This window comes from Neofelis nebulosa, chromosome 7 (assembly GCF_028018385.1).
Source record: "Neofelis nebulosa isolate mNeoNeb1 chromosome 7, mNeoNeb1.pri, whole genome shotgun sequence".
NCBI classification, from domain to species: domain Eukaryota; kingdom Metazoa; phylum Chordata; class Mammalia; order Carnivora; family Felidae; genus Neofelis; species Neofelis nebulosa.
In genome coordinates, this window is record NC_080788.1 from 50,587,167 (window position 1) to 50,610,347 (window position 23,181).

Here is a 23,181-nt window from a genome sequence, read left to right on the forward strand (position 1 = left end):
GTCTCCCTCTGTCCCTGCCCCTCCCCAACTCATGCACTATCTCTTTCTCTCTCAAAAAATGAATAAACATTAAAAAAAATTTAAAGCAAATCTGTATGAAGTTAATGAATCTCTTTAAAGATGTGTTTGGGGGCGCCTGGGTGGCGCAGTCGGTTAAGCGTCCGACTTCAGCCAGGTCACGATCTCGCGGTGCGTGAGTTCGAGCCCCGCGTCAGGCTCTGGGCTGATGGCTCGGAGCCTGGAGCCTGTTTCCGATTCTGTGTCTCCCTCTCTCTCTGCCCCTCCCCCGTTCATGCTCTGTCTCTCTCTGTCCCAAAAATAAATAAAAAATGTTGAAAAAAAAAAAAATTAAAAAAAAAAAAAAAAAAAAAAAGATGTGTTTGCTTTTCTATTTTAACATTTGATGATGATCTAATGGATTTTTCCTATAGGGCCAAAATGAAGTTTATCTAGGATGGATTTTTCTCTCTTTAGAGCCACACTATAGAGAAGGAAAATTTATTGTTTAAAAATAGAGGCGACTGGGTGGCTCAGTCCATTAAGCATCAGACTCTTGGTTTTGGCTTGGGATTTTCTGTCTCCTTTGCTCTCTACCCCTGCCCCACTTGGGCTGTACCTCTCTCAAAAATAAATAAATAAACTTTAAAAAACATAGAAAAAATATAGATGTGCCAGTACTCTCCTATGGGTAATTACATCAAGATTCCTAAACCTTAAAACCTAGAGCCCTGGCTTTATTAGCTTATGGGGTTGGAATTCAGTTCTTTGGAAGTGCAGTCACAATGATATAAATGGCATGAATGCAACTCACTCTTCTTTTGTATGTGAAGCGTCTCTCCCTCCCTTCATTCTTTCAATAATTACTAAGCTCGACACACTAGAATTTCAGGTAGGAATGAGATATGCGGTTTCTGACCTTAAGAAGCACACTAGTAAAGTCCGGAAGATAGGCAAGTAAAGCAGAATTTAGAGTACAGTGTTATAAGTACTACCCAACTGAAGGATCATGCAAAGTTCCAGCGAACATGTATCAAGACCTCACTGGTAGATTGTGGGGTTGTTGAGAGGAGATAGTGCGTGGTTTGATTATTGAAGTTAAATGAATTTAACCAGTCAGAGGAGAGAAAGAGCATTGAAAGCATGATTACTATTAGCGGAAACCCAACACATTTGGATAATAACTACTTAGCCACTTACCTTTCACCATAAGTGATGCTGAGCTCATCCAGAACCCCATTGAGTTTAACTTGAAGTTCTTTTAGAATAGCACTAGCTTCAGGATCTAGCTGCAGAAAGACCATAAACGATATTACTTTGGAGTTGTGAGAAAGTACACTTTTGTTTCTCTTACAGGCATTTTGCTTATTACAAGGTAAACTTCAAACAATACAACACACATATCCTCTTTCCTTTCCTTTTTTTAATCTTTGAAATTAAGTGCAAAATTTAGGAAATTCTAAATATGTGTGAAAAAAAATGATCGAAATGCATGGCATGCATACAGATGAGAGCTAGATAGCAAAGCCTTTGTTGGTTACAGCAATGGGATGCAAGGCATGAGAAAGTAACCTTTAGAACACGGTAACTTCATAACTTAGAAATTGATTGTGTTATGCATTAGTTGAATATACATGTTGCTTCAAATATAGTTCAGTTTTTACTATCCTTGTAAATAAATAGGCCCATAAAAATAAAAAAAAATAGTAAGAAAAATTAATTTGTGAGTGTTGTACTGTGACTTGACTGTATTTATATATTTTTTATAACTACAGAATAGTTAAAATTAAAAATTAAATTATAAACTAGAGAATTAAAAATAGGGAAAATAAATTATCCAAGCACTGCAATGTTTCTCTGAGGTGATAGGCCTGACTTCTCTTCCTAGATGCCAATTAGAAATTCAGAGTTCAAGATCCAATGTTCCTCATTTTATTTTTATTATTCTTTAAGTTTTCAAATATTTATAGCTTGAAGTTAAGCTACTGAGCACACTTAGGGTCAAATAAAAAATAATTAAATCAAGATAACATATTTGAAGATGTTTTTACAATGCAAATGTTAAAAGTCAACTATTCTTTTTATTTGGTTTCAGTTCTTAAAATAATGTTAACCATTACAAGAAAAACTATACTATAAATAAACGTAACTATAAACCTATCGATCTATTGACAGAATATTTTTGTAATTAAAGTTCAGGATCAACACAAGTTTCATTAGCACTTTAGAAACTTGTAATCTTTTTGTTAAGTTTTCACAAACTGTCAAAAAAGAATGACTTGTAACAGATGTATTATCTCAAGTTGATAGGAATTCATGTAAAGGGCAATCGAGAATATTCTCTGTAATTAAGTCAACCTTCCTTTGATGCTTTAGAAATTAGTTTCTTGCCTTTAGTAGCTATAATTATTATGCAAGCGGATCTACTATTGAAAACAAGGGATAGGATAAAGCCAACTTTTGGGGGTAGAACAAATTAAAGGAGGACTTATAGTAAATAGGAGGACCTAAGATGGACACCAAAAAATACAGGACCCAATATCAAATTTCAACTCCGGGAAGCCAGCCCAGGGCCAAATAATATCCCTGATACTATACACTGGTCATTTAGTACCGTAATCGTCCAAGAACATTTTCTAGTACTAAGATACTGTTAGGAAGAAGTATTATTTATATATCTCAGCACACTGTGTGGCTCTAGCTTATATTACCATGATTAAACACACTGGAATGGAAATAAAAAATTGCACTTGGCATGTGACTACTGATTTTATCAAACCAATCCTTGATGTCAATTTTGACTCAAATTCAGGTGGTTTCAACATTGGTTAGTTTCTGCTGCCCCTCTATAGAGCCAATGTGATTCTTCTGGACTTTATCTTTTTTTCTGTCTCCATCAACAGACAAGCTCACAGCTCTCACCCACAGATACATAGGCTACTGTTACAAACTTCTTTTGGAGTTAGAAAATTAGAATATCCTTGAGTCTCATAATTTCTGAGAGTTCCATTAAGCTATAGCTGGTCATAAGGCAGTGATTCAGAAAGATAATTAGCACTTAAGTTAAAAAGACACTGATAGGCATTGAAACAAAAATAGCCTAATAAACTGTAATTCACCGAACTTTAACCAAGAAAATATTTGTGGGTTGTCTGCCCCACTCCCAAGGCACCATTCAGTCTGAACATTTTTTATTGTATTTTCTTGCTATTGACCTAATACCATTTTTATTTCATTTGGATAAGATTTTTGGGCAACAGGAATGAGAGAGAAGCCCTTCCATGGGTTTCTTCATGCTTCCAACTCTTTGGTAAACCGCTTGGGTAGATAGGTGTTAGTTTCCTGCCCATATACCTGTCATCTCCAAGGAAATGGCTATGAGAGTAGAGTTTTAACCAGGAAATTGGATTGCTTCTTTTTTCTTTTAAAGTTTATTTACTTATTTTGAGGGAGGGATGGAGTGGGGGCTGGGGGTGGGGGGAGACAGAGGAAGAGAGAGAGGGCTGGCATGGGAGGGAGAGAGAGAATCCCAAGCAGGCTCTGCCGCATCAGCTCAGAGTTCCACACATGGCTCAAACTCAGGAACCTGTGAAATCATGACCTGAGCTGAAACCAATAGTCAGATGCTTAACCAACTGAGCCACCAGGGCACCCTGGGATTGCTTCTTATTTAAAATGTGTATTTTGTTTTCAAATTAGTTTAATATACACATTGAGGTTTTTTTCACCTGTTAAGATAATGACTCTAAAGTCATATAAAAATGGTTAGATCAGTTGGATGAAATTATGCTATTTTCCCATAAATTATGTTAGTCTACCTTTGGTATTTTGTGAATGGAGATTTCTATCAAATAGTTGGCTTTGGCTTGAAACTGTGAACCTGTCAAATCTATAGCAATTTAAACATTGGATGACAGTTTTCATTTCCTCATAGAAGCTTAAGTTTCCAAGTGGGTGCAAACTAATGCCTCTGTCATGGAACCAGGCAAAAAAATAATAATAATAATTTCAGTTAAGTACTTGTTATTCATCTGATCAAAATCATACCATTATAACATTAAAACAGAAGCAGTAATTATGAGGCTGAATTGCAGGTCTTTTGCAATAATAATGATTATAAATATCATACTCATCTAGTTATAAAACAATCCCTTTAGGCAGCAAATTAACCAGTTCTTGAGTTCTGCATTTCTTTATTCGTACATATAGAAGAAATTTTCCTTACTACTACAAACTTCCTTAAGTTTGTAAGAAACAATAACTTGGGCTCTTAGACTTCATTGCCTAAATTACCAACAGCATGTTTTACAAATTATTGGCTACTTTGGAAAGGTGAAAGACTACCTGATTTAAATCTTTTTCCCAAAGATTTAAAACTTAGACTGGTTCTAAATGTAATATCAAATATCAACTTGCATTTTTTATATTGTTATTTAGAGTTATTATTAAAAGGAAAAAAAACAAGCATTCAAAAGTCACGGTTAATAAATTTATTTTAAATTACAAACTGAGGGGTGCCTGGGTGGCTTAGTCAGTTGAGCATCTGACTTAGGCTCAGGTCATGATCTCACAGTTCATGAGTTCGAGCCCCAGGTCAGGCTCTGTGCTGATGGCTCAGAGCCTGGAACCTGCTTCAGATTCTGTGTCTCCCTCTTTCTCTGCCCCTCCCCAGCTGGCACCCTATCTCTGTCTCTCTCAAAAATAAATAAAAACATTTTAAAATTTTTTTAAAAATTACAAACTGAATTAGCATGTGTACGTAAACAACTTGGCTGGCAAAAAATAAAAAATAAATGCCTCCATGTAAAGAGGAATATACTCAATGAGAATTTAAATATACAGAGTAAAATTCTGAATTTATAGTAAAGCTTTTGAAACAGATTTTATCCACACTCCATGATAGGTTTTAGAATTCCAAAATCAAGGCTGGAAGGGTATGATTTTCTAATGGTCAGAATGAACTATCGTCATACATAGGTACTCTCTTGAGATTTCACACCACTGACATATTTTACACCACTGAGCTGTGATAATAAAAAAAGACTTGTCTGGAAGAGAGAGCCAGCATGCAAGCTATCTGCTAAGTTCTTCTTCCCTAAGGCCCACTTCTACTTTTCCTTTAAAAGACAATGCATCCATCACTTACTTTAGCAATTCTTGCCCTCCATGCTGCCGGCCCTGTGCTGTTAGTAGCTCTAACCCCTGCACTACCTATGCGGTTTACTACAACATCTGTACAAATCTTTCTTCTAATTGTTCTCTTATTAATCTATCTCTTCCACTGATTTCTGTCTTAGTTAACTGTCCACCCTGGGCGTCTGTCCCTGTATGCCTAGGCATTTACCAAATATTTGAGGAAGGAGGTGAGGGCAGAAAGAGTGAGGGCAGAAAGAAGCACGGAAATTATCCCTCAAAGGAAATCTTGATACCCAGAGTGCTCCTTCTCCTTGGAGTGATAATTTGCATTGACTATTAATAGAATACTTTTGCATTTGAAATCTTTCATTCCTTAGCAACCATATATTCTGGAGTTACAAACTTAGTCCTGATTTCAAATTTTGTCTCACTGTCAGCCCGTATCAGATTATGTCCTGATATTTGTTTAGTTCCAAAAATATGGTTACCATACCCACTCTGCATGTTTTGGTTCGTGTTTTACCAGCACACATTATTTCCCCAAGGAATGTGAAGGGAATCTATGTTATTTCAGCCTCTTAAAACAGGAATGGTTAATCCAACCATCAAGCTGTTGCTGGAGATAGAACTAGTCAGTTGGAAAGTGGCTTTAAACTCTTTCAACAGCTCAATACAAACTCTTTAAAAGAATTAAGGCTTTGCAGGAAGAAATTTTGTATGAATTGTATTCCTGTTCCCCAGTGTTCAATACTACCTCATCTCCTTTCTGTTGTATACACATTACTAGGCTGTTTTTCCTCCTGTTCAACTCATCAGTGTTAGAGTTCCATTATTTGCTTATCTAAACAAGTGCATATCAGGGAGGATGATCAGTCCCTGGCCTTCATCTACACAGGTCCCAAATTTTGGTCATTGGACTGGTGGGTTTCATGTCTTGAAGGTTTTTTCGGAACAATCTTTTAATAAATGCAGACACCATCACTATATCTATGAAAAGAAAGAAAGAAAGAAAGAAAGAAAGAAAGAAAGAAAGAAAGAAAGAAAGAAAGAAAGAAAGAAAAAGAAAGCAAGCTTCATTTCCAAGGAAAACAGTTCAACTTGAGCTCTTGGTTCCTTGTTTTGGATTCTGCTCAAATATCCCTTTCTGTCTTCATTCCCCCTCATCATCATCTTCAAGACCCCATTCTATAAATGTACTCAAACAACACTTTGTTAAAATAAAAAATAGAATACAAAGACCAACTTATTTAGTACTAGCTTCTCATTGATAGCTTGCTAATATCTTTTCTTCTCTTGACCATCAAACTGTTCACAGCATAAATGTAAAACTTATAGCTTCCTTATTTCTTAAATATTGATCTCCTCTAGTGTAGTTTCTGCTCTGGACGCTCCACTGAAATGTTCATGTATACATCACCAGTGGTTTCTTAATAGTGATCTCCAATGACTATTCAGCCTACTCAGCCTGCATTCACTCTTGCTTTCTCAAGCTCTTTTTCCTTATTTCTCTAGAGACTACCTTCTCTTAGCTCTCCTATTTTTCTGCCTATCATTTGTCTCTCTTTTGATGACTTTTCTTCCTCTATATACTCCTTAGAAATAAGTGTCCTTCAATTCTCCCTTCCTCGTCTCCTTTTTTTTTCCCACTCAGTCTCTCTTGAGCAATCACATCCATGCCTATGTCTTCAATTCCCACCCCTGTGTTAACAACCCCCCAAATCTCTATCTATAGCTTTAACAGGATGCCTGAGTATCATGTCTACATTCCCACATGCCTATTTGGCCTTTTCTACTTGGATGACCTAAATGTCAGCATATCAAAAATGAACGTATTACCTGTCCATCCTTAACTTATGTCTCAAATTTTATTGATACCATACCGTTAAGGCAGAAATGTGAAAATCATCTTTGACCCTTCTTTGCCTTCTACCTTCCATAGTCACTTGGATACCAAATATGACTGATAACATCTCAAATATTTTCTCCATCTGTCCTATCCTCTTCAATTTTTGATGCAGAATTATCCTCATGTAGACTCGAATGCAATCATTTCCACATTGTGTTCTTGTTTTCTCTTTTATTCCATTCTCTTAACTATTCCTAGAGTGGTTTTAATAAAGACCAAATCTGCTGGCCCTAGTAGTTGGCTTCAACAAGGGAAGTGCTTCAAGTAATTTATGACAATCTTATCTGGGCTATGTTTTTTTTTGTTGTTGTTGTTAAATATCATTTCTCTCCAACCCTCCTATTTGGCCAGAATTTATACATCCTAAAATGGCTAGCTCAACTTAAAATATATGATTGAGAAATCACTGAACATTCCTTACTGAATCCAGCAGGAAATTACTCTCCTTGGAATGTCCTAAATCACCTTGCTGAGCTATGGTATTCAGCATGGGTATTGTGGAATGTTGCGTGAAATTTAAAAACATGTATGGTGTTCTGTATTGTAAAAGAAAGAAAGAAAGAAAGAAAGAAAGGAAGGAAGGAAGGAAGGAAGGAAGGAAGGAAGGAAGGAAGGAAGGAAGGAAGGAAAAAGAATTGTGCCCCAGGTCCACCAATGCTACACTGTCTTTTGTTTCCTTTTTTATTCCTGTTAGGAAAGATGCTCCCCAAGAACTTATAAGACCATTTTAAGAGATAGACTATGACATTTTCTTTATGCCATTCAGATTTGCATGAACTGTTATGCTAGAGTATCATTAGTTATATAAATTCATGCCTCTAACTTCTTCGCTTCGAAAGTTGAACATCAGTAGCTGTCTCGCATCCTAATTAGAGAGTATGCAGTAAATCCAACTGTCATTGTGCTTCAAATCAACTGAATGCCTTTGAGATATGTTAAGTTAGGTTCTTCAGCCTAGACAACTGAAGGGGAAAAAAGCCTTTCCTTTATCCGTGTACTTTTAAGAAAAAATGATACCTTCAGACCTCATATGAGTGACAAGATCCATTCTTTTCTCTTAAACATTTTTTTCCTCTTCACCTACAACACATAGACTAAACCTCTACTCCATGGGTTTATAACAAGTGTCCTTATAACTGCAGAATTTTAGAACTAGAAAGAACTTCAGAAGCCATAGAGTACAATTCCCTTTTACAAGTGGAAAAACCAAGGCGTGGACAATGTGCCATGCTTCATGATATATTTTGGGGACATATGAGGACTGAGAAGCAGCAGTCTAAGAAGCCATATTTTTTTAAAGAAATTCTCTTCTGCAAATGCGCATTAAAAATTAAACAAGTACAATAACTTGATTGAGAAGGAACATTGGGCTTATTAGCTCCATCTATTGGCTGACTAACCATGAATATGGACAGAGTAAGATTAAGTCAGGAGAAGAAAGGAGGCACAAAATTTATGTTCAGAATTTATTCTATAAAAAATGCCTTTTTGCCCTGTTTCACTCTGTCTTTCCCATTCTGCTACTCACATTAGGGAATCCATTCACCCATTAGGCACTGTGAACACAGTCTGTTCAATCAACTGAACTGAGTACCTGTTGAACATCAGTCCATGGAGACAGAATTCCCTCAGTGAGCCATTTGCATGAAGTGCCTGAGGTCCCTTTCAATCAAGTAGGAGAAGAAGGGGGATTGGCTGGGTTAGAGAAGTAAATTTTCCTAGTTTGCATTGATTTATGGGTTGTGAAGGCAAGCATAAACAGTCAAAGAGGATCACAAGACAATAAAATAGGTCTATTATAGAAACTGGCAGTTAAGCTCTATTTTTTTTCTCCCTCCTGGCTGTAGCTTGAATTCTCTCTCAAGTTCTCTTAAGGTTCAGAGACAGGTTAGTTTAAATAAAGACTTGATGGCACAGAGGCGACCCTATGATTTCGTGGGAATGCTCTGGGGAATGAGGTTAACAAGCAGTACCCGCCTGAGTTTTTATTTCATCCTGACATGGGTCACCCACCCAGAAACTTCTCAACCTAATAGATGGCACCTTTTCTTCATTTCACAAGCTTAGCAGTTAGCTGAATTTTACTTGGTAGCAGTGCTAGATTCTTAATCATACTTACTAAATCACCTCAATGCAATTTGCCCCTCTGGCCCTCATTAGTCTTTTAATTTTCTATTAAGTCCGATTTGTTAACTGCAATCATAGAGACGGTTCAGAGGAGAAAGAAAGCAGGCAACAGCTGCCTGCCATCAAAATAAAAGGCCACTACTTAAAACATTCAGTTTCCCTTGTTATCTGCTGCCATAAAACTAAAAATAGCTGCTTGCTTTTACCGAATTCAGCCAAATGACATCCCACCTTGGAGCTCTATTTACACATGAAGAGACTAGAAGTTCCACCTTATTCTTTGAATTGTTGCAGGATAAGATTTAACAAGTACAGCTTTCATTTAAAGGATATTTTCAAATTTGCAAAGTGTTGGGGAGGAGGTTCCACTCCCAAACGTTATTACTTTACTTGTTCTGACTTCACTAATAAACTTCCTGTCTCAACTACTGCCCTACAGATTTAGTGACTATAAGTGGCAACAATAGACCCTTCTACCAAATAGAAAAAAAATCTTTGCAAATTGCTTTAGACAACAATTTTAGAACTAAAAGGAAGAGATGACTAATGTAAATTGTTTATTTTATTATCTAAGACGTCTGATACATATTTTATAATTTACTTTTTAATGGCTGGAAAAGAGATGAAAACAGTACACCGATTGTCACTAATGTATTAACTAGTGAGTGGTATCTCTATTTACATTAAGGACAAAAGGTGAGACACATCAGAAACCTGAACATAAAGCTTAGCCTCCGTACAACCACACCTTTTGACAGGGTTACATATAAAATGTAAGCATAAAGTCTAGAATGTTTTAAAAAATTCTAGTATTTGTTTAGTATTGCAAATTGGTCACCTATGTTTTTGGATCACTGCATTCCTTAATACAAACATTTGCCTGTACCATTGCATGCTGTGTCTGGATCCATTCCAACATGTCGAGTCCTCTGTGTTCTCCAGATTCAAAACATATTAAGTAGGTCAGTGAGGTGTGTGGCACAGATAAGACAAAGGAGGCTCTGAGCCATTTCCTAATTACCTGGTTGCTGTTCTAAGAGCACAGAGCCATAATTCTCAAAATGTGGTCCCCTGAGCAGAAGCGTTAGCATCAGCTGGGAATCTGTTAGGAATGCAGGTCATCAGGCTCCACCCAAGACCTTCAGAATCAAAAAATCTGGGGATGGAATTCAGCAACGTGTTTTAACCAGCTACCCAGGTAGTTCTGATGCATGCTGAAGTTACAGAAGTACTAGTGTGAAGCATTGTTTCCTTTAAAGCAGTGCTATTCAATCCCCTGTTGCCAGCAAGTATAATTTTGAAAGGATAATGCTAAGTAAAATATGATAGGGGTTAATTTCCGTCCTCTCTGGTGGGGATTTGCTTAGCTGAAGACTAAGTCCTTACAGCTAATCGGTTTTACAGCGAATTTCAATCAGCGACATGCATTATACTTTGAGTCAGATGCAGTTTCTAATTCATCAAATTCATCATTAAACAGTGGAAAAGGATATAGATAAGGCTTTCCTGAAACAAAAGAATAGTTACATTGCTCATTAAAATACACACATGTTTAGGATAGGTGGTGTTATGTTTCAGATTCCATGGCCCTGTTCAGGAAAGTTTACCACAGTGAAATGAGTCAAGAGATTCAGTTATTTTTGAGACATAGCAATGAAAATATTACCAATGTATCTAATTAGTCTGCTTTGTGGCCAGCAGAGTAAGAGAATATAGCTAAGGAAACAAATGCCCTTATTCCCCTCACTTAATGATGGCTGACTTCTAGCATCTGAAGTACTGTCAGTAAGTTAGCAGGCTTATGGATAATTATGAATTCTACCACTCAGGACAATTGCACCAATGCAATATCATGAAGGAGTAATGCCTCTTCTGCTTACACAGCACAGTCATAATTTTCTAAATCAATTACTACAAGTTCTCCAGAGTTTCATAACCCATATCTTATGGCTTCCTGAAATGAAATGAAATTTCAGATCATCTGATTTTCTTTTTCATGTATTTATACAAATTAGATTGCAGGGCAAGGAAATGCAACCGAGTCCTTTTTGTAGGTGAGGGCAATATATTTTTATGAAAAAATAAATACAAGGTCTGTATTTATTTCAAATTGCTCTGAGCTGAGTTATACTCATAAAATAATTAAGCTATTAAAATAATGTAAACCAAAGTATATGTGTTTTTCTTTTGAGGTATTTCAGCTATTAGAGAATAATAAAATGATCATTCACCAATAATGAAAATAAGTACCTGACATTCTGATAATCATTTTGCTGTTACTGTGTTACAAAGGGACCGATAATGCAGTATGGGGATTGTGGTGCACATAATTTAACTTCTAGCTCAAGTCAATCCATACTGCGGGTTGGCTACTTTATTTTAGTATAGTGTGTCCCAAAACAATATGCACATGAAAGAATCACATGGCATGCTTTACTAAAAAGAAAACAGACTCTGGGCCTCATTCTTAAGGTTACGTTTGCTTCATGGCTTGTGTGACTTCTATGTTTTTTATATTCTCTACAGTAATCACAAAGTTGTTATGCCAAAACATGCTCTTAATTTTTATGCAAGGAAGCATGTCAGAAAGTCACAATAGAGGAGAAAAAATTTAGCGGTTTGTTTTTCTTTTTCTAAGTAGGGCACTAGGAAAAAAAAAACGATGTGCCCACATGGTCTCTGGGGTATCGTGCAGGCAGGCAGTAATGGTGTCTACACAAGGACTGCTTTTGGAGCCACTGACACATGCCAAGACTGTCAGAATGTCAGGTCATGTTTCAAACTGGGACTCCATTAAGACAATGTTTTTTTACACCTAGAAAAAGGTTTTAAACATTATTTCCATCTCCAGAGGGAAAAGAGGCTGATCCTGGACAGAGAGCGCAGCCGCACTGCCCCTACAGTGGTGGGGCTAAAGCGGCAGAGAGCTGCAGCATCATGCAGCGGGGCGTGTGGGCGGCGGGCACTTTGCAGACGGTATGAGACGCAAGCCATGCCGCTGCTAGGAGCCAGCTAATGAACACAGAGTAAACCATTTTGAGCAAGTGCACAATCATTAATCATTTGCTAATTAAGAGTTTTTGTAGCAAGAAGTGCACATCCTAGCACAGGTGGTAGGGGACAAACTATAAGAAACTCCTAAAAACAAGAACTAGACAGGGAAGCTTCCCTTAGCAAGACCAGTCCCGGTGTCACGACCAGTTCCACTGTGAGAGGAAGACTGGCGTCAGTACACAATGCATTTCCTTTAAAGGCCACCGAGCATGCCCGTATTAAGTGCTGTATAAACTTCTCATAGTGAAGGGTAAATTCTGTCATTCTCAATAAAATCCTCTTTATCTTTATAACAGCTCCAAGTTAAGGAGCCCATTTAGATAGTGCCCTATGTAGCTAACTGGATTGGAAGGGCTCTGCCTATAATTTTGAGATTCTGGTGCCCAAAGGAGGATGAGTGTAGCAACTAGCAACTCTTAACATAAATCTGCAGAATGACGATTCTTTCTCTCCTTTCTCTCTGGAGGCTGAATGTTATACCCACACTTGGGTTGAGGTCTTGCTCCCTCCTGACATCTCATCCATACCAATGGCAATGCTAACACTTTTTTTTTTTTTTGGTAACAGATGATGAGGTGAAAATGGAAAATAATAAGATAATAAGAAATTGTTCTTAGAAAGGGGACAGAATATCAAAAGATGATAAGGAGAGGGAGGGAAGGGATGAATAATATTTAAATGCAGGAAAAGAAAAGAACTAGGGTCCATGCTGTTCTCCTAAAAAATTACATTGTTAGAAACTAGATATTCATTCCATTCACTTAATTGATTTTTCCCTTTAAATTATGTATGAGGAGTTTAGCAACTGGCCTTGCAAGAGTGATAAAGGTAGAAGGCACCAACCTCAGTATTTTCATCTTCATTATGTTCTCCAGTAAGAAGAGTTGTGTGATTTAGCTATAGAGTTGTAGCTAAATTTACAATGTGAAACCGGTACATTTCAAATTGGCAATTTTATGTGGAGTAAAGAATCCATTCTTGTTTGGTGTACAAGGTGCCCCATAACATTTTTGGTTAGCGCGTGGCTTGGCCCACAAAGCTTCCTTAAGTACAGGTCTGATCTGTCTTGTTAATATTCAGTCAGCAGTATATGACTCACATTAGAATCCAACCATGGAATAGTAAGGAAATAGAAGTAGCATTAGGATGAATTCCTGGAAATATGGCATTTTAAATATAACTTTATCCTTACATGATATGTGGTCTTAAAAATTCAGTAAAAGACGACAGAATTCCCCCCCACACAAGAAATCAGTCATTTCTTCACAATGCTTCTAACAGTAAGTGAACTTAAACTCTGAATATAAAACATCACTAAAATTAAAACGGCAATCTCCAGCTATGATCCTCAATTGCTTGTGTTCACCTAATTCAGCAAAATAATTCAAAAGCGAGATTGATGCCCTCATACTGTGCAAAAGGCACTAACACACGATAGGGAATGGAGTCTTATTTTATACAAAATAAACTGATACTGTGGTTTAAAAATCAGAGTTCATTTTTGAACTATTCCATCTCTGCACGCATATCCTAGTGCTTCTGATTCGTAGGCTGCTAAGCAGCAAGTTCAGTTTTCAAAAGACTGAGTCTCTAAGATAGCAAAAAAAGGGAAGGAAACGTACAAATGTCTCCATGGGGTTAAAAGCAACATCATATGTGAAGAAGCCCAATGTTAAAAGAAGCATTTTCAGCCTTGTACATTTAGAAATAAAAGGGATCTTTGCTTTGAAGTCCAAACTTGCTTCGCGTACATCTCTGACCCTTACCTCAATAAGGAACATTGTAACTAAAATCCTCAACAGAAATATCTCTACATTCTAGTGGCCCTTGGGGTTGTTTTAGGGAGGGGGAGTGGTGGGAGAATGCCAGCTGCATGAACCTTTCCCTCTCAGCACCAACTCTGGTCCCCAAGTCCCTGGACGCTCATGTTGGTGTGTGAAAGGAAAGACCGTGGCAAAAGCAGGAGGCAGGTGCACAACTACTATTTCACTGTCTGCTTGATCCAAATGAGCAAATGAGAATAAATAAGTGCGATGGTCTTTAGGTCTGGGGGGAAACAGCCAGAAAAGGGTAAGATGCTTGCTATCACAAACCTCATAAAAGAATCTTTCTCCTTCCTTCTTCTGCTCAGGGAAATGCAAGTCAAAGATGTTGGACAAAGACACGACACATTACAGACACAGCACACAACACATTTTGACAGATTTTTAGATGTGAACAAGAAACTGATGCATCAAAACCACTAGGGCCACAAAGCACATTTCAGAGCAAACATTGATATCAGGTTGACATTGTGCAATATGGTGAAAAAAAAAATCCGCAGTTTGTATAATTTTACAGATCATTAGCATATATAGATTTGTGTGTATAGCACTCTCTCTGTATACACACTACAAAAGGCTACTGACCATCTCCCCCCTCCCATTCACACTTCTAATGCATCACTCAAATATTCTGTTGTGTATAATGGTCACCTTATTGTTAATGATATTTTAGATTATCGGCCATGTCCTCTTCTGTTGTTAACCCATGTAAAAAACTTGATTATGACACTTTCCATAGCAAAGAGCTGTGCTGCTAATGATCTCTAAATAGATATTTGGCAAATGCAGGCATAAAAATATACCCACCTCTTTCCCTCCCATGGATTCAAACATTTTTTCCAGCTGGACCCGCAATTGTTGAATATTGTTCATCAATATACAGGGCTTGAAGTAAAGCAAACAACAAAAAAGATGGTGTGAGAATCTTTTATACATGACATTATTGAATGAGTTTACCTTAAATGTGATAAATATACAATCATCACTGAAGTATTATATCTGGCAAAGAGAATAATTCTGCTATTTTGATTATACTTGTTAAGAGTCAAGAATGGAAGAGGGAAATATTATCACTTTGGGGAATGCAATTTAATAATATATCAGACAATAAACTATTGGGGACTTAATTACTAATATTTCTTTTCCTCTTAATATTGAGCCAAATTCTCTTTTAAAGATTTACTTTAAGAAAAGGTATCAAAATTGTGTTTTATATACACAATGGAATACTATGTGGCAATGAGAAAGAATGAAATATGGCCTTTTGTAGCAATGTGGATGGAACTGGAGAGTGTGATGCTAAATGAAGTAAGTCATACAGAGAAAGACAGATACCGTATGTTTTCACTCTTATGTGGATCCTGAGAAACTTAACAGAAGACCATGGGGGAGGGGAAGGAAGAAAAAAGGTTAGAGAGGGAGGGAGCCAAACCATAAGACACTCTTAAAAACTGAGAACAGGGGTGCCTGGGTGGCGCAGTCGGTTGGGCGTCCGACTTCAGCCAGGTCACGATCTCGCGGTCCGTGAGTTCGAGCCCCGCGTCAGGCTCTGGGCTGATGGCTCGGAGCCTGGAGCCTGTTTCCGATTCTGTGTCTCCCTCTCTCTCTGCCCCTCCCCCGTTCATGCTCTGTCTCTCTCTGTCCCAAAAATAAATAAAAAACGTTGAAAAAAAAATTAAAAAAAAAAAAAAAAAAAAAAAAAAAACTGAGAACAAACCGAGGGTTGATGGAGGGTGGGAAGGAAGAGAGGGTGGGTGATGGGTATTGAGGAGGGCACCTGTTGGGATGAGCATTGGGTGTTGTATGGAAACCAATTGGACAATAAATTTCATATTAAAAAAATAAAATAATAAAATAAATAAATAATTAAAAAACACCTTATTCTTAAATTCTGACACTCAAAAAAAAAAAGAAAAGATATCAGTTTAACGTTTCCATTATTTCGCCATTTAAAAAACAAAATCACCATCTGAATTTTAAAAATCCAAGGGGGAGGGGCACCTGGGTGGCTCAGCCGGTTAAGCGGCCAACTTCGGCTCAGGTCATGATCTCTTGGTCTGTGAGTTTGAGCCCCGCTTCTGGCTCTGTGCTGACAGCTCAGAGCCTGGAGCCTGTTTCAGATTCTGTGTCTCCCTCTCTCTGACCCTCCCCCGTTCATGCTCTGTCTGTCTCAAAAATAAACGTTAAAAAAAAGTTTAAAAAAAATCCAAGGGTGAAAAAGAAAAAAAAAGACACCTTTAATAGATTCTCTTTGGCTATAGACAAAGTCCACACATTGGTATTCAAGGCCCTTAGTTATCTGGCTCCAAATTAGGTTTTCCTTCCCATCTCTGTCTACCGCAGGTAACTTTCCCCTCTAAGCAGCTTTTCCCCCCAAAACACCTGTGCTTTCCAGACTCCAACTTGGCTTAGCATGTGGCCTCTTCAGTTTCACCTCTTTGCCTATTTGAATCATATCCATCATTCCAGATTTGAGCTTTCTCTTTCCCACACTATATCCTGTTGTCACTCACTTGACATTTGTTTTATTTAACTTTATATTGCTTTTCACTGTCTCACCCACTGACCTTAAATGCACCGTACATGCTGCTGTGTCCTCTGCTTTTTCTTACTCCCAAAGTACCACACAGAGCCTTACACAGAATATATGTTTAAAAATGTTTTTGACTCCATGTTTCCAGGCAGGCAGAAATATAACAATAACATAAAGATGGAGGGCTCTGTGACAGGACTAGATATGGCCTTAGAATAATAGGAGTTAATTTATAATTGGAAAATAGAATTCAGAATAGTTATAGAATAATTTAATATTTGTCACATACTGATTCTGAAAAGCCAGTTGACTGGGGGGAGGAAAACAGTGAAAGAAAAGAAAGTGGATATATCTTCCAAGTTGCTGGGAAATGAGCCAATAAAGAATTAGACGCATATAAAGGACTTACAGGACATCAGAGAGGTGTTAGCACTCCTCAGTGGAAAGATTTTATTAATGCTGTAACCACATTACTGACCTTTGAAAAACTTTCTACTTGATTCTTAAAGTGACCACATTCTAACTTCAATTTATGAAAACAATTTTAAACTTTGATTCTCTTCCCTTGATTCTGGTCACATAAGTATTGTATGTCTCTAACACAGATATTTGAGATCCATGTGCCATAGATTCTGTTCAGTAAGCTGAACCACAATGTTCCACCAATGATTCTGATCCCCAGATGTGACTGAGAGCCACTTGATCTAGGCTTATCCTTTCCACTACATGCATAGTCAAAATTTTTCGGGGATTCAGCATCTTGACCCTAAGGCAACAAAATGAATCTCCACTTAGGGCCAGAGTCATTGGGATTTTCTTTTTTTCTTTTCTTTTCCCTTCCTTTCTTTCATTTTTTTTTTTTTAAATTGCAGAGGGGGAAGATTTGGCTTGAATCTGGCCATCTTACCAGGGAGGAAATGAAGATCAAAAAAAAAAAAAACAAAAAACAAAAAACCATGACTCTTATTGAGAAGCAGGAAGAGTAGATGGGTAAAAGGTTGTATCACCCTGCTCCCCATGGGTCTAAGTTAACTAGGTGGTCTCTTCTATGATTATTTGATATTGGCATTCAAGCTTATCTTTTTTGGCACATATAACAGTACTTTAGTAATAGTTGTATGAGCACAAACCAACCTCCAAGCCTTTTTATATGACCATTTCCAATGGAAAAGAACAACTAAGAAACAAAATGGACAGTGTGCTCACTTAGCATGGATTGCTATTGGCGTCAGGTAAGGCTACATTAAAAAAAAAAAGATTCAGTTATTCAGAGAGAGATAAAAATAAATATGAGACTCTCCTCTTTCATTAAGCTTTCTCTGACTTTGAAATGTCCAATTATCAATTTTATTGAATCAATTTACCAAATCACTACTGAGACCTGAATCTACTTACATCTAACCTGGAAACAGCTTTTATTTTAAGCACCTCCATGGTCACTGAAAACAAAACAAAACAGCTAACATGTACAGGAAAGGGAACATTAACCCAATTCAGAGGTATCATTTGTTGATGAATTTAGTTAGATAAAAGAACCTATGTTCAAGTTGTAATCTTTTTATTTGTATATAATTTGGCTTTTCCCCTAAAAATATCATAATGCATTTCGTCAGATCTAAATCTAGAACAAAGTTAGGAACCTTAACTACAGTGAATATGAAAGTTAGTTATGTTGGGACTATGGCCATTTCTACATCACTTAAAGGGTGTTTCTGAGCTGAAGAAGATTTTCAAAAATATTCAAAATAAAGTAATTCTGATTTATATATGTTGTGTTGCTGTATTTTGGAGTACAGGGACAACAGATTAAAAAAACTTGTGATCCATTTTCAATTTAAAACAAAGTTCTAACTTAAAAAAATTTAGAAAAAATTATTCTGTCATTTTAACTATCTAACATTCTAACATTTTAACTATCATCTTTAATTCTGACCACTGGGAAAGCATGTTATGGTTATCTCTTAAAGGATGTCTCTATTTTTTTTTTTTTTTTTTTTTAGAGAGAGAGAGAGAGAGAGAGAGAGAGAGAGTGCAAGCAGGGAAGAGGGCAGAAAGCGAGAGCGAGAGCGAGAGCGAGAGAGAGATTGAGGTAATCTTAAGCAGTCTCCATGCTCAGTGCTGAGCCTGACACGGGGCTGGATTCCAAGACCCTGGGATCATGACCTGAACAAAAATGAAGAGTCAGACACTCAACTAAGCCACTGAGGTGCTCCTGGATGTCCCCCTTTAAAAGTTTCTAGGTCAATTTGCAGAAGAAATAGGTATATGGGCATAAGTATACTGAGGGGGGTGGGGGGAGAAACAATTTTTGATGTTCTTGATATTGAAAGAAACCTATAATAGTTCTATGCACATGCATACATGTACAAAGGAACCTCTTCAATTTATCTCAGCTGAAAGCATAACTAAGCAGGTAATTGCCGTTCTTTCACGGAAAAGCGAAAATGATGTTTGGCATTTGAATGAGAGTCTAAGACTTATTAAGATACCAGGAACTAGGAAAGAAAAGCATTGAGGAAAAAAGTTCTTGTGCTGTAATATTTGCAAGAGTATTTATTCTCTTTCTTTATAAATACTTGATTTTGAAAAGTATAAAATATACAGACAAAATACAATAATAAACATTGATTTATGATTTTTTTCTCCAATGTTTTTAAAAATAAAATATACTATAGAATGTTACCTCATAATACAGTGAAAGTCTGCAGGAGTCCTTAAGGCTAATTTTCTTTTCTGAATGACAAGAATTATCCTTGGTAATTCATAGCTACCTTTCAAAATGTTCAACTGGCTATCCTAATATAATCAGAATTTTTTTCCTGAAATTACCTGGCACTGTTTTTGATTTTCATCATAATATATTTCAAATGCATTGTAAATTTAATTATAAATATATGCCTTGAGTAAATCAATATCTTGCCTATTAGAGTATTTATAATCAATGGCAGTTAGAAATCACTGCTGGATATCTGGGAATTTTCATAAAATTTCTAGGCAGCATAAAAATTTAAGAGAAAGAAGTATCTTCTGGGACCCTCAAGAACCATTAAGACTGACATATTAATGAGCTGTCAGCCAGAGATCAATGAGGTTTCAGTGGGAATTCTATTTTAGGTTCGCCTGATAGTGGGAACTAATTTTTTAGGGGGGGGGGCTGGTTTTCCTCTTTAAAAATCTAGTGCTAACTTTTGTAATATATTTTTTCAGTGTTCAAAAAAATTCCTATAATGTTGCCAATATATTTCTCCTAATATTACATATGGTGAATAGGAAAGATTTCACCTTCCACCATAGAATAAACACAGATTATCCTCTAAATCACTTTAGTTTATCTTACTTCCCTTTGTGCTTTTTATTAAGGTGCATTGCTGGTTTGAATTTATAAAGATTTTCTCAATCATCCAAAAAATAAAAGGCTAAGTTAATAACTTGGAGTAGAAATCAGAATCATTTCTTACTTTAACTATCTTTCTCAATTTATTTGAAAACCAAAAGATAAATTATACTCACTTTGGTACTGGAGGCCAAACTACTCTATTTGTGTCGATCTAAACAACTTTTTAATTCCTAGTTTAATGTTTTATGATTATGTGGGTTTTTAATTGTTTATGTGAATCTTGTTTCTCACGATCATGGAAAACCACAAGTTGACTGACCTTGAGATGCTCTTAACCTTTCTCTGATTCTGTAATGTAACCAGTTCAGGACTCCTAGAGAAGTTTTCAAACTGTTTCTAGAGATCCCTTATTCCCTATTATCCTTGAAAACAGAAAGAAAACAGGAATTTCTCCTGCTTACTTATTAGTTTAAAAAAGTACATCTCAACGGGATAACATGAAGGCAGGGTTTTACTTACCACATTTTCCTTATCACAGTATGAACTGAAATCACTCGATACAATCGCAGCATACTGAAGCAGTACTTTATTGATAGTCTGGGGAAAGAATTGTAAAATGTATCCAGTTATGCACACACTACCCAGTTTACTGCTAATCAGGCCAACTTTTCTTTTTCAGCTACAAGGGGGCCATAAGCAGTGATTAAATCTATGCCCTTGCCAAAAGAAGCATCTCAAACTTTTACGTTTAGATGAGAATTTGTGGTATTTCTGAGTACCTGTGAAAGATAATCCACATGAATTAATTCAATTGTAATATAATCTCTCTAGCATAAAATTCTTTTTTCTTAAAGATTTTATTTTTAAGTCATCTCTATACCCATTGTGGGGCTCAAACTCATGACCTGAGACCAAGAGTCACATGCTCCACTGACTGAGCCAGCCAGGTGCCCCATAAAATTCTTTATTTGTAACTTAACTAAATACTCCAAAGATATACGATTTTGTGACAACCTCCTCTATGATTGGATGCTTATTACTTAATGACAATAACACTCCTCCCCTTAGGCCCCAAACAACCTGCCTTATGCTTTGACTCCTTCCTCGTGGTTTCTAGTTCCTACACCCCTCTCACTCTTATCACACATACATATACCATGCCCAAAGTCTCTGTGCTGGTCATTTTCTCAACTTTCTACCATGTTCCTAAATACCTTCTACAATTATAAGTGGGATCAGAGCATTCCTGTGCAAGTCACTTAGCAATGGATATTTTCAGTAATTTTCTATAAGGAGCCTTACTAATATCAAAGACCACCTATGGAAACCTAAAACTTCAGCTTTTGTTGTATCACACTATTTCAATACATTTAACTTAATTTACTAAATTATTTATTGACAAATTATTTTCTAAAAAATGTCCCATTTTTGCCTTCTTTCTGTCCTCTTCATCCTAATTCCACATTTTCCTTCTCCATTTAATAAATGTTTCTAAGCTTAAGGATGCCCTCTGCTTCCACTAATTATGCAAAAATAAGGAAAAACAAACACATTTTGTTAAATTTTATTTCAGTTACTCAAAGATATAATGATGCATTTGTATCCTACTTTTACTCACATAGCTTGAATTATCCTAAGCCAAATGTGGACATGATTTTCTTAGGAGAGAATGCAATAATAATTATAGATATATACTATCTCTTCTTATAGAAAAGGACAGCTTTTCTTTTTTGTGCAATATATTAATCTGAATTTTCTTTGCATGGCTCAAAATAACTCAGGAAACACCCTAAACATCTCTCCTTCAACTCAACTCCTAATCTATAAACCTGAATTCAAATGGAACTATGAACTTGTTTTACAGATGTCTAAGACCATAGTGAAAACCTGAAATTAGGGAAAACATGCAGAAAGAAAATTGATATTTTGTGGAAGTACAAAGCATGTTGATAATAAGCGTCAATTTAAATAGACAGTTGGTCTTGGAAAATATAAAATCTTACGAAGTGGGAGACCAAAAGATCTAGGAAAACAGATGGCTGATCAGACTGAAGCATCTTCCAAATGCAGCTGTTCAAATTTTACTCTATATATAATGCTGAAAATGACTTTGGGACTTACCTAAAAAGTACTAATTCTCTTGTACATACGAACACTGCTTTCAATTTGCAGGTTCTAATGATTGTACAAGCGCTAAGAATCATTTCACTGCGATATAAAAACAAAGCAAAGTCTGAATTGAGGATCTTGATGCAACTCAGAGACTATAACTTGCTCCAGATAAAGTTTGGAGAGGGGAATCCAGATATTCAATTCAGATTATTCTCAAGGTATCCCCCATGGTCTGACATTTGACTCTTCTCTATAGGAAAGCCCTAGTCTGTTGAATTCCCACTTGGGGACAACTGATCCTAGGATCTTGTATCTACTAACCTACAGATGCCAATGGTTAGCAAATGAGAAGGAGCTGTGGGTAAGGCCAAGAGCTCAGCCATGTAGTATATGGTGTAGGGCCTTGTGCCCATAGGAGTTGTAGATACACTGGCTATAACAATATCTACTTCTTTACTAATGTACAAAGTATACCTGAAGGACAGGCTTCATGTACATTTTAGAGGCAACTTAAATTTCATTCTAATTTATTCAACAAAATAAAACCTTATCGGGTATTAATTGTTTAATACTAGTAAGCAGTTGCATGAGACATACCTTCCTAAGACACATCTCCAGCTGTATCACAAGCTTTGCCTAGGAGCTTGCTAGAAGTGCCAGTTCTCTGGTACTACTCCAGGTCTACTGAATCAGCAATTCTGGTGTTTGTTAATAAGCCTCCAAGGTGATTCTGCTGCAAGCTAAAGTTTGAAAACACACTCCTAACTAACATAGAGTAGGGTGTAGGTGAACTCTTCAGAGAGAACCTGTTGATGGAAGGTGTACCTAGCAAAGCCTGGAAGACAGAACTTCCTTCTGACTGTGTGAATTTAGTTCAGGATTTTATCTTTATGGGACTCTTGCGGCTTCAGAAATGGGGACAGCAGAGAGAGAGAGAGAGAGAGAGAGAGAGAGAGAGAGAGAGAGGCAAGAGTCTAACAGAAGCTGTTTCCATTCTGTTCTATAATAAAATACAGTTTATATGAAGACAGAGTCACGAGGTGTAGATGATTCTCTTATGGATGCAGTAAAGGAATTGCCATTCAAAGAGCTCCAGATGAAATAAAATGAAATTCTAATAGGATTGTGGCAATGAAGCTAGGGATTCTCTACATTT

General features: G+C 36.7%; 1 protein-coding gene across 6 annotated transcripts in view; it reads right to left on the minus strand.

Moving 5' to 3' along the window:
• Window positions 1-23,181, minus strand: part of UNC13C (unc-13 homolog C) — a 614,642-nt gene that overhangs the window by 99,832 nt on the left and 491,629 nt on the right. For 3 of the 6 annotated variants that reach the window (XM_058737680.1, XM_058737681.1, XM_058737679.1), the window contains exons 26-29: window positions 20,433-20,510; window positions 14,851-14,928; window positions 14,314-14,343; window positions 1,198-1,286 (exon numbers count right to left, since the gene is read on the minus strand). In XM_058737680.1, the coding sequence (XP_058593663.1) occupies window positions 1,198-1,286; window positions 14,314-14,343; window positions 14,851-14,928; window positions 20,433-20,510 (275 nt within the window). The remainder of the gene's footprint in view (window positions 1-1,197; window positions 1,287-14,313; window positions 14,344-14,850; window positions 14,929-20,432; window positions 20,511-23,181) is intronic. The other 3 variants (XM_058737682.1, XM_058737685.1, XM_058737683.1) reach the window with 1 other exon arrangement.